This window comes from Triticum dicoccoides, chromosome 5B, assembly GCF_002162155.2.
Source record: "Triticum dicoccoides isolate Atlit2015 ecotype Zavitan chromosome 5B, WEW_v2.0, whole genome shotgun sequence".
Lineage (NCBI taxonomy): Eukaryota > Viridiplantae > Streptophyta > Magnoliopsida > Poales > Poaceae > Triticum > Triticum dicoccoides.
In genome coordinates this window covers 677,992,620-678,007,853 of record NC_041389.1, presented here as the reverse complement: position 1 = coordinate 678,007,853, position 15,234 = coordinate 677,992,620, and the positions used below count along the sequence as shown (strand labels likewise).

General features: G+C 46.8%; 2 protein-coding genes across 2 annotated transcripts; both read right to left on the bottom strand.

The window, feature by feature from the left end:
* Positions 1-8,058: 8,058 nt before the first annotated feature.
* Positions 8,059-9,638, bottom strand: LOC119310481. Its single transcript, XM_037586221.1, has 3 exons — positions 9,369-9,638; positions 9,086-9,250; positions 8,059-8,322 (listed from the first exon to the last, which is right to left on the bottom strand). The coding sequence occupies exons 1-3, from the start codon at positions 9,477-9,479 to the stop codon at positions 8,059-8,061; spliced, it is 540 nt and encodes a 179-aa protein (XP_037442118.1). The 5' UTR covers positions 9,480-9,638.
* An 895-nt stretch (positions 9,639-10,533) lies between these two features.
* On the bottom strand, positions 10,534-11,731 carry LOC119310480 (argininosuccinate lyase-like). The gene is made up of 4 exons (XM_037586220.1): positions 11,645-11,731; positions 11,389-11,580; positions 11,111-11,251; positions 10,534-10,815 (listed from the first exon to the last, which is right to left on the bottom strand). Exons 1-4 carry the CDS (start codon positions 11,729-11,731, stop codon positions 10,534-10,536), a joined length of 702 nt encoding a protein of 233 aa, XP_037442117.1.
* Positions 11,732-15,234: the final 3,503 nt, after the last annotated feature.

Below are 15,234 nucleotides of genomic sequence, written 5' to 3'. Positions count from 1 at the left end.
CTCCCACTCAGGGTCTTAGCTGCAGCCCAGTGCTTGCCTAAGTTTGAAAAAACCTACCGAGTGGTGAGCGACCCTCCCACTCGGGGGCTTAGCTGCAGCCCAGCACTCGCCTTAGTTTGTAAAATCCTACCGAGTGGCGAGCGACCCTCTCGCTCGGAGGCTTAGCTGCAGCCCAGTGCTCGCCTAAGTTTGAAAAATCATACCGAGTGGTGAGTGAGGCCGCGGGTTGCCCCCCCCCCCCACCCGGGGGCTGCACCGTCAAGAAGAAGGACGAGATTGTGTGCACCCAACGATTGGCCCCTCGCTGATGACAGGAACGTCAAGACCATTGCTGAGTACCTCGCTGATGAGCTGATCAATGCTACCAAGGGCTCGTCAACAGGTCGACTGCTGACCCTTCTTCAGCACCTGCATCAAGTGACGACAAAACCGATCCAAGTGAAGAGCAGACTTCACTCGAAGATAAACCCAACATATTCAAAGATAAATCCAGAGTTCCCTAACCGCAGATTAAAAGTACTCGGGCACTAGACCCGGAGGAGTTTTAATGCTTACAAAATCACTCGGCATCCCGAGGCAAATAAAGGTGAGGCATAATGTTTTTTCAATCACTCGGCGGGAGAAGGACTGGCCGGATCGCAGAAGCTGTCGAGATTGATGCTGTCGGCAATGCGAGTGACTGCCTCGAGGAAGGTGTCCATGAAGTCTTGGAAAGAGTGCTTCTTAGTATTCGCCACCTTGAGGGCCGCTAGCTTCTCTTCTTTAGCCTCCTTGCAGTGCACGCGAACCAGGGACAAGGCAACGTCAGCGCCACAGTGGGCAGAAGACTTCTTCCACTCTTGCACTCGGTCAGGGATTTGGTTGAGTCGAGTCATCAGCGACTCGAGACTTTGAGGAAGTTCTGCCTGAGGCCATAGTTCGGCGTCCACTCAGGCCATCGCGGCCTTCAGCCGAGACAGATAGTCGACTGCACCGTCCAAGCGTGATTCCAGTCGAAGCAAGTTCATCGCAACTTCATCTTTCATGGGACAGTTGATAGGGTCGAGACCTGTCTCGACCCGTCCAGTTTCAGCTTCAAAGTCCTGATAGAGTTCTGTTCCATCACAACAAACAATGAGTCGATAGTATTGCAAATCTCAGTCGACGACAGTTATCTAACTGAATTGTCATACCTTCAAGCTTCAAGACAAGCTTCACCGCAAGTTGTTCCAAATGAGACTCTAGCTTGCCCGTCTTGGTCCTGAGACCATCAACTTCAGCGGTCAGGTTCTCCTTGTCCTTCCTCAGTTGCTCGACTTCACGATTGGCGTCTGAGACGGCCATCTTCAATTTCGCGTTCTCATCCTCCAACTTGCCGACTGAAGCCAGCTTCTGGTCCTCAAGCGTCGTCTTCTCACGAGCCTCTTTTTGAGCAGCAGCTAGGTCCTGGTCCTTCTTCTCCAACGCCTCCTTCATTCTCTCTAAAGAAACAACACTCTTCAGACGAGCTTGAAGTTGGCGGTTTTCACTACGCACATCTGCTTATGTGAAGTCACTCGGTTCAAAGAGACTGAATGAAAAGCAGCGGAAAGTCTACTAAGCAGACGAAACGGTCAAATGGTTACCTCCCATGATAGCCGTCTCTTCTTGAGCAGTCTTGAGATTCTTCTTAGCAAGTTCAAGGTCAAGTTCAATGTTGATATGCTTCTTCTTTACCTCGGAAAGACGAGCTCCAAGATCACAAGACCTCTACAGTCAGCAAAAGTGCCATGTCAGTCGACAAGAAATAAAAGACAATCGACGGAGAGAAGCTACTCTAACACTACTGCCGAATCAAATATCCAACAAGTAGTCTCGGGGACTACACCCAGTGGGTGCACTTAGCGTGCCCCCACCGGTTCAGAACAATACTCAGCAGGGTCTGCCCAGCGTGAGTTCAAAAAAATAAGAGATACATTCTAAGACCTCAGTCGACTGCCAGCAGTCGACCATGGTCTCAGGGACTACTTCTAGTGGGTGCACTTAGTGTGCCCCCACTGGTTCAGATCAATACTCAGCAGGGTCTGCCTAGCGTGAGTTTAGAAAGTCTACTAAGATTCTACTCAAGTCGAGTGGAATGGAAAATTTTCAAAGCTCTAAGCAAAGAAACACCCCAGTGGGTGATCAGATACAAGATAACATTCGAAAGTTTAGTCGGAGTCATGCTGACCTGAACATTGGCCTGAAGGGCAGTACTGGTGTTGTAAGCCACTTGGCTGGCCTCGTGCACCACCTTCACCTGATCCATGACAAGGTTCATCTGGCGCAGAGCTTCCCTAGCGGCACTCGGCGAGTCATCCGGAGTCTGATACGCAGCAAAAAGTGACGGCTGCAGAGCAGCCGAGGTAGTCGCTGGGTTGGAGGCGTGGAGCTGCACTGGAGTAGCAAGAGTCAGTGCGGTCGAGCCCGCCGGACGGTCAGTCGTCAGCGGGCTGGCGAATGTGATGCTGGTCCGAACAGGCTCTCCGGAGCGGCCGACCACCGCCTCGAGCGCCAGCGTCGACTGAGGAATCTAAACCTCAAGCCTCCTTCTGCCAGCACTTCCACTCCTCATCTTCCTCTCCTATAGAGGCACTTCTTCTTCGTCATCAGAGAGCACAACAACTTCTTGCGGAACTACAGAAAAGGAGAAAATGTCAGAAACTCTATCTATTGACAGTCTGCACAATTCAACAAAGCTTGGCCGATCAGACTTACCGACTCGTGAGGTGGCTTCTTCGTCCCCTGGCGCCTTGTCAATGTCCATGTCAGTGGCAGCAGAGGTGGGCTGGAAAGACACATGAGTTAGTGGGTCAGAACAAGAAAGTCTTTAGTCGACTTACAAAAATGCAAGCGAGATACTCACCCTGAAGTGACAGGGACGTCCATCTTGATCCGTGGGAGTGTCTTTCGAGCCTTGGGAGGAGCAACTTTAGGCTGCTTGGCCACCTTCTCCGCCGGCTCCGGAGTCGACGTCTGAGTGCGCTTGTGGGTAGTGGCACTCGGAGCCACGCTTTTCCCACGCCCGCTAGACGGATCATGTTGCTGTTTGGATCAACGTTCAGAGCACGACGGCGAGTCAACCTCTTCCTCCTCGTCCGACTCCTCTCTCTCCTCCTCCTCCTCCTCTTCTCCCGGGGACTCCCACTCGCCACTCTCCTCTGCACTGTCCTCCCCCTCCTGGTCCTGCCCTAAAGCCTGTTCACCATTGGGCATTGAATGCATCTCAGTGAATACCTGCAAAGCAAACCGATCGAAGCAAGAGTCAGCCAACATCAAGTGCAGTCGAAACGCGAGCGGAAAACAGTCGAAACAGAGAATGTACCTTGTCGGGTGGGTTGTCATCACTGAAAGGGACGACTCGCCTGGATCCTCTAGGGTTGTCTTTGTTGCCCGTGATACCCTTCAGCCACAAGGCTACGGTTTCGAGCGCACTTCTTCTGGATGGACCCGAGCGGTGTCATCCGGTCCGGAATACAACCACATCGGGTGATCGCGGGCCTGGAGAGGCTGGATGCGCCGACTGAGGAACACTTCCAGCAATTCCAAGCCAGTAACGCCATCATTGATGAGCTGGACCACTCGGTCTACCAACATCCTCGTCTCCATGGTCTCAGCAGCGGTAACTTTCAGTGGAGCAGTAGTCTGGACACGGTCGAATGAAAAAGAAGGAAGACCGGTCGACTGACCTGGAGCCGCAACGTCCTGGCAATAGAACCAGGACGGCTGCCAACCCCTAACAGATTCAGGAAGGGTCACAGCAGGGAAAGCGCTCCTATTCCTCTTTTGGATACCTAGGCCCCCACACATCTGGATAACATGGGTTATCGAGTCACTCGACTTCGTCTTTTTTACCGACTGGGAGCGAATGGTGAAGATGTGTTTGAAGAGACCCCAGTGCGGTCGACACCCTAAGAATTTCTCGCACATCGATACAAATGCGGCTAGGTACGTGATGGTGTTGGGGGGAAAGTGGTGGAGTTGTGCACCGAAGAAGTTCAAAAACCCACGAAAGAAAGGGTGCGGGGGGAGCGAGAAACCCTGGTCGACGTGAGTGGCAAGCAGGACACACTCACCCGGTCGAGGTTGTGGTTCCGTCTCCCCCTTCGGCAGCCTCGCCGCTCCCTTGGCAATCAGCCCGGACTCCTCTAGTTCGGCCAGATCCTCCTGCCGGACCGAAGACCGGATCCAATGCCTTGGATCCAGCCCGGCGGCAGCCCCGCGCGCAACGACGATCCACGGCACTGCTTCTTGCCCTTCGCCGCCCCCTTCGCCTTCTTATCGCGCTCTAGCGCCGCCGTTTTGTCCTTCACCATGGCGTGGGAGCAGCGGCGTCGAGAGCGGAGGCGCTGGGCGCGGTGGAGAAGCAGAGGAGAAAGAAGGAAGAACAGGCGTGCACAGTGCAAGCGCCTCGGCCCCATCGCTTTATAAAGGTCCACTTCCGAGTGACTGACGCGTGGGTCCAGGCAATCCCGTCAAATCCTGCAACAGTTGCACGCAGCATACATGGTGAAAAAGGCGGCACGGTAATCGAGGCATCACTGCTTATCCGAGCCGCCCGTTTCGGTGCTCTCCGGCCCGCGCGCTTCTCCAAAAATTCGTATCCCGCGAAATCCGGGATACGCCGTAGACAATCGCGCCCAAGATCTCGCGCTCTAACACAGCACTCGATGCTTGATGTCACCAGTTCAGTCGACGGCTCACTGAATGGATCAAGGCGACTGAGTCAACACCGAAGTACCGACGCAGGCGTTCAGATTTGCAGAAAAGCACTCGCAAAGGCCCGAAGGTCGAAGCAGGCTCGACTTCAGCCTACTTTTCACTCACACCTTAATCCATTTGGGGGCTACTGATGAGGATACCGACCTGGGGTAGGGTCATAGGCCTGACCTATACGTCCTACCCAAGGTCACTACCCCAGAAGATAAAAAGACCAAGAGTCAACAAGAGAACACCAGTCGAGTACGCCGAGTGCAATCCACTCGACGATCATATCACTCGACGGTTACCCCTACCGTCACTCGACTATATGTGGAGTCACTCGACTGTATCGAAGACCAGGAGTCGGAGGAGCACACAACGGCCGGACGTTCACTCCTTAGTCTTTATGAGCATTAAGAATCCTTAATACTGGCATTACCAGTAACCCCCTTGCTTTATGTACATTAAGCCCCTTGTAATGGAGGAGGGCGGGGGTCCTGGCACACTCTATATAAGCCGCCCCCTCCTCCGGGACAAGGGTTTGCACCCCCTTAATACAACACACATAATCTAATCGACCGCCTCCGGGCACCAAGACGTAGGGCTATTACTTCCTCCGAGAAGGGTCTGAACTCGTAAACCTCGTGTGTACATCTTTGCCATAGCTAAGATCTTGCCTCTCCATACCTACCCCCTTTCTACTGTCAGCCTTAGGACCACGACAGGAGCCTGCCACCTAATGCTATCCGCATACATCCGACCCCAGTGTTTTTTAATAAAAAATTGCATGCTCAAATAGCAGCATATATAGTTTCAGCACTATTTGCCACTACATCTTGAAGCGAGCACTAGTGCAACGCCTAGATGCTAGGCGATACACACCGACTTAACATTTTTCAGGCAGCTTGGGGTGCGATGATGGCTAGACGTGTAGCGCCCATCAGTCAGGCGCTGCACAATGTAGTGTGGCGTCTAGCTGTCAAGTGCTATACAAAGGGTTATCCGGGTGAATTTTTTTTGCCAACGGTTAATCTTATGATAGTTTCTTCCACAGATCAGAACAGTGATTTTTGCGGTGCGGGAGTGAGCCAGGATTCTGAGCCAATCACTATCGGAGAGGAGTTGAGGCCGCGTGACATGGTTGTGTGCGAGGCGTGGCAAAATTTCGTGTTTTGACTCTTTTGGAGAAGTTGTTCGAGACCTGACCCTTGTTTGCAAAAATTTCGAGATTTGACCCTTTTCCTACCGCCAAGGGGCATGACAGTAGGGTATAACTGCCTACCGCCGAGGTCCCTGGCGGTAGGGTTGCACGCTCTAGCGTAATTTTTTTTCTAAGTTTCAGACACAGTGCGTGTGCGCACCTACCGCCGGGCACCTTGGCGGTAGGGTTACACATGCTACGGCCAACCCCTGTGACGGTAGAGATGCATTGCGGTGACGTGGTCAAATTCCTTACCGCCAGGGGCTCTGGCGGTAGGCTTCTATATCCTATCGCCATACCCTCTGGCGATAGGAAAATGATCAGATTCTGAAATTTTTGTAAACTAGGATCAGATCTCAAACAACTTCTTCAAAAGAGTCAAAACACGAAATTTAGCCGCGAGGCGTGGCAGCCAAGCAACCTAGGGGCCCCGCTAGGAGTTGTTTTTTTTTTAACTCCCGCTAGGAGTTGTTAGCATGTGTCGCACGTGTTGTGTACACGTGATGTTACCTGTCTCCTATATTCTTTAGGATCTTTGACCGATTCTCCTACCGTCTTTACATCAGTCAACACACAGAAGAAAGGCTTTGGCTCGTTAAGATTTATTTTTTATTTTTGCGGGAATTGGCTAGTTAAGATGGATGGCTATCCTTTTGTAGTACTCGATAAGCATGGAAGTGATTGTGAACGGGGGTCCAGCAAGAAGCTTTCCTCACGCGAGAAATGTAACAAGGGATCCAATTTCCTTGTTGCTCTTTTGTGATTGCCACGGAAGCCCTTAGGGCATCTTCAAAACAAACTCGCAAACCTCCCGCAACCGTTCGGATCACGTAATCCATCCAACGCCAATTTGTATTGGTCCGCAGAGCGGTATGTGGTTTCTCCCGCAAACCGAAGGCAAATGCGGGCATCTCCAAGGTGGATCCGTAAACCTCCCGCAACCGTTCGGACCGTGTAATCCATCCAACGCCGATTTGTATCGGTCTGCAGAGCGGTATGTGGTTTCTCCCGCAAACCGGAGACAAATGTGACTGTGAGGGAGGTTTGCGGGAGTCCGGACCGATCCCAAGCCTATTTTCTGACCGCCCTGGCTCACCAATCCCCCCGACCCCTCCCGCACGCTCCCGCCCAGCGCCAGCTGCCGGCACTCATGCTGCTGTAGGGCGCGCATCTCAAACATTGAAAACGGCTCAGAGCGGACACGACCTCTCACGTCTCCGCCATTGAAGCGGTGCGCCGGCCGAGGCGTCGCCCGCGCTCCGTCTCCGGTGTCCGCGCCTGTTCAATGCCGGAGACACGTGACTGGACGAGACGGGATGGATATCTACCGCACCCATTCAATGTTGTTGTCCGTCGGTCTGATGCCATTAAGCAGGCGCCACACATTGATGCATCCGGGCGGCTGGCCTCACCGAAATCCGGTATATAAAGGCGGCCACACCCGGCTAACTTCACACCACAACACCAGCCCCTCCACATCATCCTCCCTTGCACTGCATCCGCCATGACTGCAAGCGAGAAAGCACTGTGGGACAATCTGTCGCCAGAGATGAACCACGCGGTGGCCGCCCTTGCCGCCGTCTGGCATAGCCGCCGTGCCGGTGGATCGAGGCTGGCTTGCCGGCCAGCTCGCCCGAGGTCTCTGACGACGAGGACAACATCACGACAGAGACGGACTCCAACGACTCCGCCCCGACTCCCACGTCTCCCGGCTTCACCATGAAACAGGCTCCCTTCTGTTCAAAAACCACCAACACCAAGATGGTCAAAAACCACCTACCATGGATGAAGCGCCCTTTTGTTCTGAGATGTGCGACATGCCAATGGTTAATACTTTTGTATATGCAAAGGAGGTGGCAACAGCGAAATCTAAGCTAACAACTTCTCCCTTCGTTTCAAAACATAAGTCTTTGTACAGATTTCACTATGAACCACATACGGATGTATGTAGATGCATTTTAAGTGTAGATTCATTCATTTTGCTCCATATGTAGTCCATAGTGAAATCTCTACAAAGACTTACATTTAGGAACGGAGGGAGTATAATCATTTTCCATACGATCGATCTGTAGGCTTCTTTTCTCGAAAAGCAAATAACAATCAGCTCGGAATACTTGAATCTTTGGCTTGGACATTTCAGCACTAATGATCGAGCACGACTAATTAAAAATAAATAATATAACGTTGGAAATAGTTTTGGGACTAATCTGAAGCTTGCAACACCATTTGATCATCTCCTTGGAATCATCTCGATCTCGCCTGGTGAATTTGCCAAAGACGTTCACCTTATCATGCAACAGGACATGAGCACGCTCGCAAGGGAAATCGATCCGTGGCAGTTCCTCTAGGGTGAGCTCCGAAGGTTGGACTTGGTTCTCCAGGCACAATTGAACCACGCTGTATGCGGTTTCCATGGCAATTCCCTGTATCATTTGCAAAGATCAATCCTCATATTAGTTATGTGATTAGTCAAGTGATTTAATTAGTGGGATGTCCTTAATTGAAGCTTATTAAGTGATAAACCCTTGAATATTGTTAGCACTTCCAAGTCTTCGTATGTAATGAAAAGAAGAGCTTTCACAGGACCACTAAATGATAGGCGGTTGAAAATAAGTGAAAAGCCAATCGGTTCTTCCACTTTCCCTTTATAGCCAGCACTTTTCCTAATATTAATTAAATCCAAATACTTACTTTCACACTTCTATACCATAGATTTTGTATAATATGTTTATTTCTAGCGTCGTTTCTAACCCTAAAAATTCACAGAAAAAAACAATACAAGGAAAATTTACAGTGCAATTGCACCGGTTGTTAGTTGGACAAAAAACTTGCAGCTGCACCACAAAAAAGTGTGCATGCACAATACAACAAAATCATATACATGTACAAAATAATAATAATCAAAACTCTTGCAAACACAATTGAAAACGGATTTACTATATATACACAAAACATAATCTAGTCTAATGTAGTGCACTAAGCAAAGACGGCTTAGATCACCCATCTCCACATAGATCCAATGGCTAAAACACAACCTTTTTTTATAACAAAGCAACTTCTTTAGTACTTAAAACAAAGTAACGGAGATATATCTAGGGCGAATATTAAAAATCTTCTAATATAACCTACTAAGCCTAGAAAATTACTTAAAAGGCCGAGAACATAAAACTAAGTTTAGAAGCTCACCTTGCTAGTCAGGAAATGTGCAAACCCCAGAACATCATCATAGCCTCTTGGATGGGAAATTTGCACCTTTTCCACACGGACGGACATATTTTCCACAAATTTTATGAACACGTTGATCATTTCTAGCACAGCTTCACCACTAGAAAATAAATGGTACTTAGCATCCTGTTCAAGAAAAAAACACATTGTTAGAACCAAATGCTACCATGCATCATGTCTTATGTTTCGAACAAGATACTGCCTCCAAGTATTATGATGCACTGTGACAATATTATCATTATACCTGGATTTCACAATCTTGAGGCAATTCACCGATTCCAATGTTTAGACATTTTAATAAAGCTAAGTGTCTGATTTCCCTCATCTGTTCATCTATAGTGAATTTTTTAAGCATTTTCTCGTATGTTGCTGCTTCACCATGTGGTGTGACTAATGGCCACTTCCTCCATGAAAAAAACTTCTCAAGCAATTGTAGTAGATGGCCAGGAATGCCATAATTGATTGATCTTGCAAAATCAGCGATGGTAGAACATTTGGAAACCGAAAAATCCTCTGAAAGTCTGCACGGTTTGGAAAAGGGGGCGAAGTAAAATGATCAACTATCAATACTTCTGTTAGGCTAAAATACTAAAAAAACATAATCATGCCTCATTAGTTTGACTATTTTTAGGAATTAGCTAGTAACAAGTTGCTTTTTCCCCAATAGGAATATTTATCTTTTTAAGCAAGAATAATTACAGATAGAAAAATGTACAATCAGATGTCAAATATCAACATTCCATGACTAGAAAAAATACAGTAGTACATTCGAACATAATATTTGATCGATTAAAAGAACGTAGAAGTGTACATGCGTATTAGAGAGCTAGTTGTCTAAATAATTAAAGAAAATGTAAAATATGGAGGAAACCTGTTCCTGAGATTAATGACACCATCACTTGATGAATAAATGAAACCAAGGAAGGCAGAAAGATCTGATGCATCATGCTCTAGCTGTATGCACGAAAAAAGAGAGTCAAATAGTATACATCCTCTTGGGCATCCAATGGTTTATCTTTGTGTCTTGGAATAAATAGGATTTGTGCATTTTACCCATGGGAGGGTTTCAAGTTTGTAAACACAAGGTACATTTTTTTAGCAAATGGTCCCCGTGCTGGAAATGCTAAGTACCGAAAGATGTAATAGATAATTACCATTCTAAGACTTGGTAAAACAAGAGTCTCTAGCAATGTATTGTCATTAACTTCTCTTCCCCTCGGAAGGACCAAGCAATCATTTCTTAGTGCCAAGAGAACTAGAGCAACCTGCAAGATCGTCAGACAATTTAACTAACCTTATATACTAATTGAATATGGTAAAATAAGCAATAATTTAAGCTCGAATATGAGTTAAAATACGGTGAAATCGTAATTAAACAATAAACATCTGGGATCTAAAGTACTCCTAGATCATGAGCAAGAAAGAGGAAGAACCTGAAATTGTTTCATCTGTGTCCTAATTTGATCGATGTAGGTCTTGCACCACATTTCGAGGATCATGAGGCAACTTTCATGTTTATTTGTTATGACTAGATCCTTTGGTATGTGTCCAACCTTATCAGCAAGTGCTTTCACAATATTTGTATGTACATCCACACCATCATTCCACTCAAACTTTCCTAGCTTAATGTCATCTTCTATATTTCCAAGACAACGGATAATTTTGTCTCTGTGACAAGCAGATATGGCACCCTACACGAATGCAACGTTTTCTGTAAGAAATAGTGTAGAAATTCATAATAGACTGACCAGTTCTCCGTTAAAAAAATTTAGTGCTTATCATATGGAGAAGGCCCCTAAACAACTAGTAACAAAGTGCAATCAGAAAGTTCACCAGGTTAATTAAATTCCAAGGTATTCGTTCTTAAACTGGACTTCATAAAGATTGGAACAGATTAAATGCCAAAATTCCAAAAGAAACACACAAAACTCTTGAACATGACAGATGTGAACATGGAAAAGAAAAAAAGAGACATAGTGAGAGTACCTCATTCATAATCTTATCCACATTGGTCTTGCAGCCTAAAATCCCATACTTGTAGAGGTTCTTGTCAAACACAACGGACTCTGCGAAGCTACTGTCGAAGTCCGTGTCGGTGCTCCATCTACTCTGATTCAGCTCACGGTCCTTACAACGACAATAGTTCATTATAATTCGAAGGTAAAACAATGATGGTCTAATAATTCAAAGCCAAGCACAGATAATAAAGAAACACGGATCAAACATCTATATATTAACTATGGAAAGATAATGAAAATACACACCTTCTTTTTAAGAGTCTCAAGGGAGTCCTCGGAAATATTCCACATGGTTTCAGGGAACTCCTTGTACCATGGCTTAACAATACCCCTAAACTTATCATGGTTTGCACCTTCTGTCGTTTGCTGGACCTTGGGTGCAGCGAGCCGTCTTGGTTGGCTGCTGCTCCTGTCAAAGACGGCAACCTGTGGTTTTTTCTGATCCCACAGAACAGCAAGGCCAGGTCGCAGCAACTGATACGTCGACGCGTTCATCATGAACCTGCAATGTGTCAATGCTTGCTATTAGGACCACAATACAAATGGTGACCTGCGACAGGTCACAGGAGTGAAGATCTGATCCCGACATGCACACGCCCTGATATAAGAAAAATCAAAGTGGCATACGATGCGGTGCCTAATGCATATGGCGCGACGGGTCAGGGCGGTGATGTGCGCGTTTGATTCGAATACTGACTGTAAAAGTTCAGATACAAAGTAGTATATGCTAGAAGTAGCAGGCGAGGACACAAGCATTACTGTATTTGTAATAAGAATGGCTTGCTGGATTAAATTGTATAGAAAATCCCCAAATCCTAGAAACTGACATGAGTAGTGTGCTAGTGTGTGTCACATTAATCTGATCATATTTGGTTAGAACAAAGTACATGTCGAGCAGAGTACCGACTGCATATTTCCGCATAGTTTAGAACAAAGATCATATTTGACATGAAACAAAAGCAGAAATCCAAAACAATAAATCATGAATAGAACCCTAGTGGTTACTAGTTAGTGTAGCGAGTTCCCCTAGCTAGGGGAGTTTGGGACGAGGCTGCTGAAGACCTGCGGTGCCGACGACGGAACGTATGTAGCTACCTTTTGCCGGCGGCGGACTCCGGACGGGCGGAGGGCGAGTGGGCAACCGCGATGAGCCGATCGTCGCAGTTCGCCTCGCGTATAGTCGCTGGAGTTCTTTTGTATGGAAATAGCTCGTGTAGTTGCAGGGACACGCAACGCGGGCGCTGCTATATATCTATCGCCCTTAGCGAGCGCGAAGGAGCAGTCGCCAACAAGGGCCGGCCCAGGAAAAAACACAACTGTTCCTTTTTTTCTCCAGTTATTTCGTTTCGATAATAAAATAAGTAAAAATATTCGCCTGTTATATAAATTTCCACACATATGAAAATATAAATATATTCATGTATTACATTTAAAGTGTTCACGTAGTTTAAAAAAGTTATTTAATAAAAAGTGGTGAGTAATTTAGAAAAAAACTTCATGAGTTGAAAACAATCCACTAATTTTACCAAATGTTTATGTAATTTTATAAAAAATCACTTACTTTCTTAAAAAGGATCATGTATTAAATTAAGTGTTCCACAATTTAAGAAATGTTCATGTATTTCAAAAAGGTATTCATACATGTTCTAATTTTTTTATGAAATTATTAAAAGTCATTATGTATTTAAATAAAACGTTTGCATTATTTGAGAATATATTCACACATTTCAAAAAATATCCATGCAAGTTTTTAATGGTGTTCACACCTCTCTAAAATCGTGTTTTTGTCAAAATTGTTTATATTTATAATAATAAAATAGAAAAGAAAAAAGGAACAAGATAAAAGGAAACTTAAAAAAAGTGGAAGATCAAAACTCAAAAAGAAGCAATGAGGAAAACCAGATCAAACACAAAAAAAAGTGCACGAGAAATGTTTTTTTTATTGAAACCCCATATCAGAAACACCACACGGAAGCCGACACTATTAGGACCATGCGAGAATACTATAGGTGGATCCACACAAGCTGCTCACAAATTCGCTTGTCTTTTTCCCAAGGTGTTTTCAGACTGGTGGTGCTTCTTAATGAATGCAGGAATTTTGCCATTTCGAAGGAGAAAAAACTGGCGCAAAGGGGAGTAGGCGCACCTGGTATGACTAGGCTTGCTAGCTGGTTTGGCACATATATGTAAGGAGTACATATTTTCCGCTCCTGGTGTGGCTTGTCGTGTTGCTCGCTGAGATTGAAGACTATGATGTAACAAACAGTTTCTATGGGGCACAACGGGTCATTAGGAAAAACGATGAAGCCCCGGAAAACTAGGAGCCTCCTGTTAGGCGATTAGGGTTCCGGTGGAAAGGCGGCGCTCGTCGACGGCTCGTTGGCAGGGCACTTCGAATCTCTTGGTCCGGAGATGGCTGCGTCTACGGATCCAAGCGGCAGCTCGAGGGGGCCGCAATCCCCGAGGACGGCGAGGGCACGGATGGAGGAAGCGATGGGAAAGTTGGACCTCACTGAGGAAGAAGCCACCCCCTTGGTGGTCAACGATCTCGATGATGGAATACCGCAAAAGTGGTCAATTGCCGGCAAAGTGTTGCATCGGAAGATCTTTCATATCCAAACCATGGCCAATGCTTTGAGACCGGCATGGGGAAACCCTAGGGGTCTGTCTTTCAGGCCGGTGGGGGAGAACACCTTCGTGGCTGATTTTGAGAATCGCCGCGATCGTGATCGTGTGCGTGATGGCTCACCGTGGCACGTGAGCAGGCATGCAGTGATTCTTGCAGATTTTGATGATTGCATGAGGCCGTCGGAGCTAAAGTTTGACAGATTGCGGTTGTGGGCTAGGGTTCCAAATCTACCCTTCAACCTGCAGACTGAAAGTTGGGGAAAACAGATTGCTAAACAGATTGATGTCAACGCGACGTCAGTTCACTTTGATCCTGTGGGGGGATTTTTGAGGGTAAGGGTGACAATTGATGTTCACAAACCCTTGCGTCGTTGGATCCTTATTGATTCAGCGAAGAGGAAGTCTCGGGACTGGTATGACATTCAGTATGAGCATGTGCCGAACTTCTGTTTCTCGTGTGGTCGGCTTGGCCACTCTGATCTAGTTTGTCCTACTTGTTGGAAATATGCCCTAGAGGCAATAATAAAAGTATTATTATATTTCATTGTTCATGATAATTGTCTTTTATTCATGCTATAACTGTATTATCCGGAAATCGTAATACACGTGTGAATACTTAGACCACAATATGTCCCTGGTAAGCCTCTGAAGACCAGCTCGTTGTGATCAACAGATAGTCATGGTTTCCTGACTATGGACATTGGATGTCGTTGATAACGGGATCACATCATTAGGAGAATGATGTGATGGACAAGACCCAATCCTAAGCATAGCATAAAAGATCGTGTAGTTCGTTTTGCTAGAGCTTTGCCAATGTCGAATATCTCTTCCTTAGACCATGAGATCGTGTAACTCTCGGATACCGTAGGAGTGCCTTGGGTGTATCAAACGTCACAACGTAACTGGGTGACTATAAAGGTGCATTACAGGTATCTCCGAAAGTAGCTGTTGGGTTGACACGGATCAAGACTGGGATTTGTCACTCCGTATGACGGAGAGGTATCTCTGGGCCCACTCGGTAATGCATCATCGTATTGAGCTCAATGTGACCAAGGTGTTGGACACGGGATCATGCATTACGGTACGAGTAAAGTGACTTGCCAGTAACGAGACTGAACAAGGTATTGGGATACCGACGATCGAGTCTCGGGCAAGTAACATACCGATTGACAAAGGGAATTGCATACAGGGTTTGATCGAATCCTCGACATCGTGGTTCATCCGATGACAACATCGAGGAGCATGTGGGAGCCATCATGGGTATCCAGATCCCGCTGATGGTTATTGACTGAGAGCGTCTCGGTCATGTCTGCATGTCTCCCGAACCCGTAGGGTCTACACACTTAAGGTTCGGTGACGCTAGGGTTATGAAGATATGTATATGCAGAAACCCGAATGTTGTTCGGAGTCCCGGATGAGATCCCGGACGTCACAAGGAGTTCCGGAATGGTCCGGAGGTAAAGA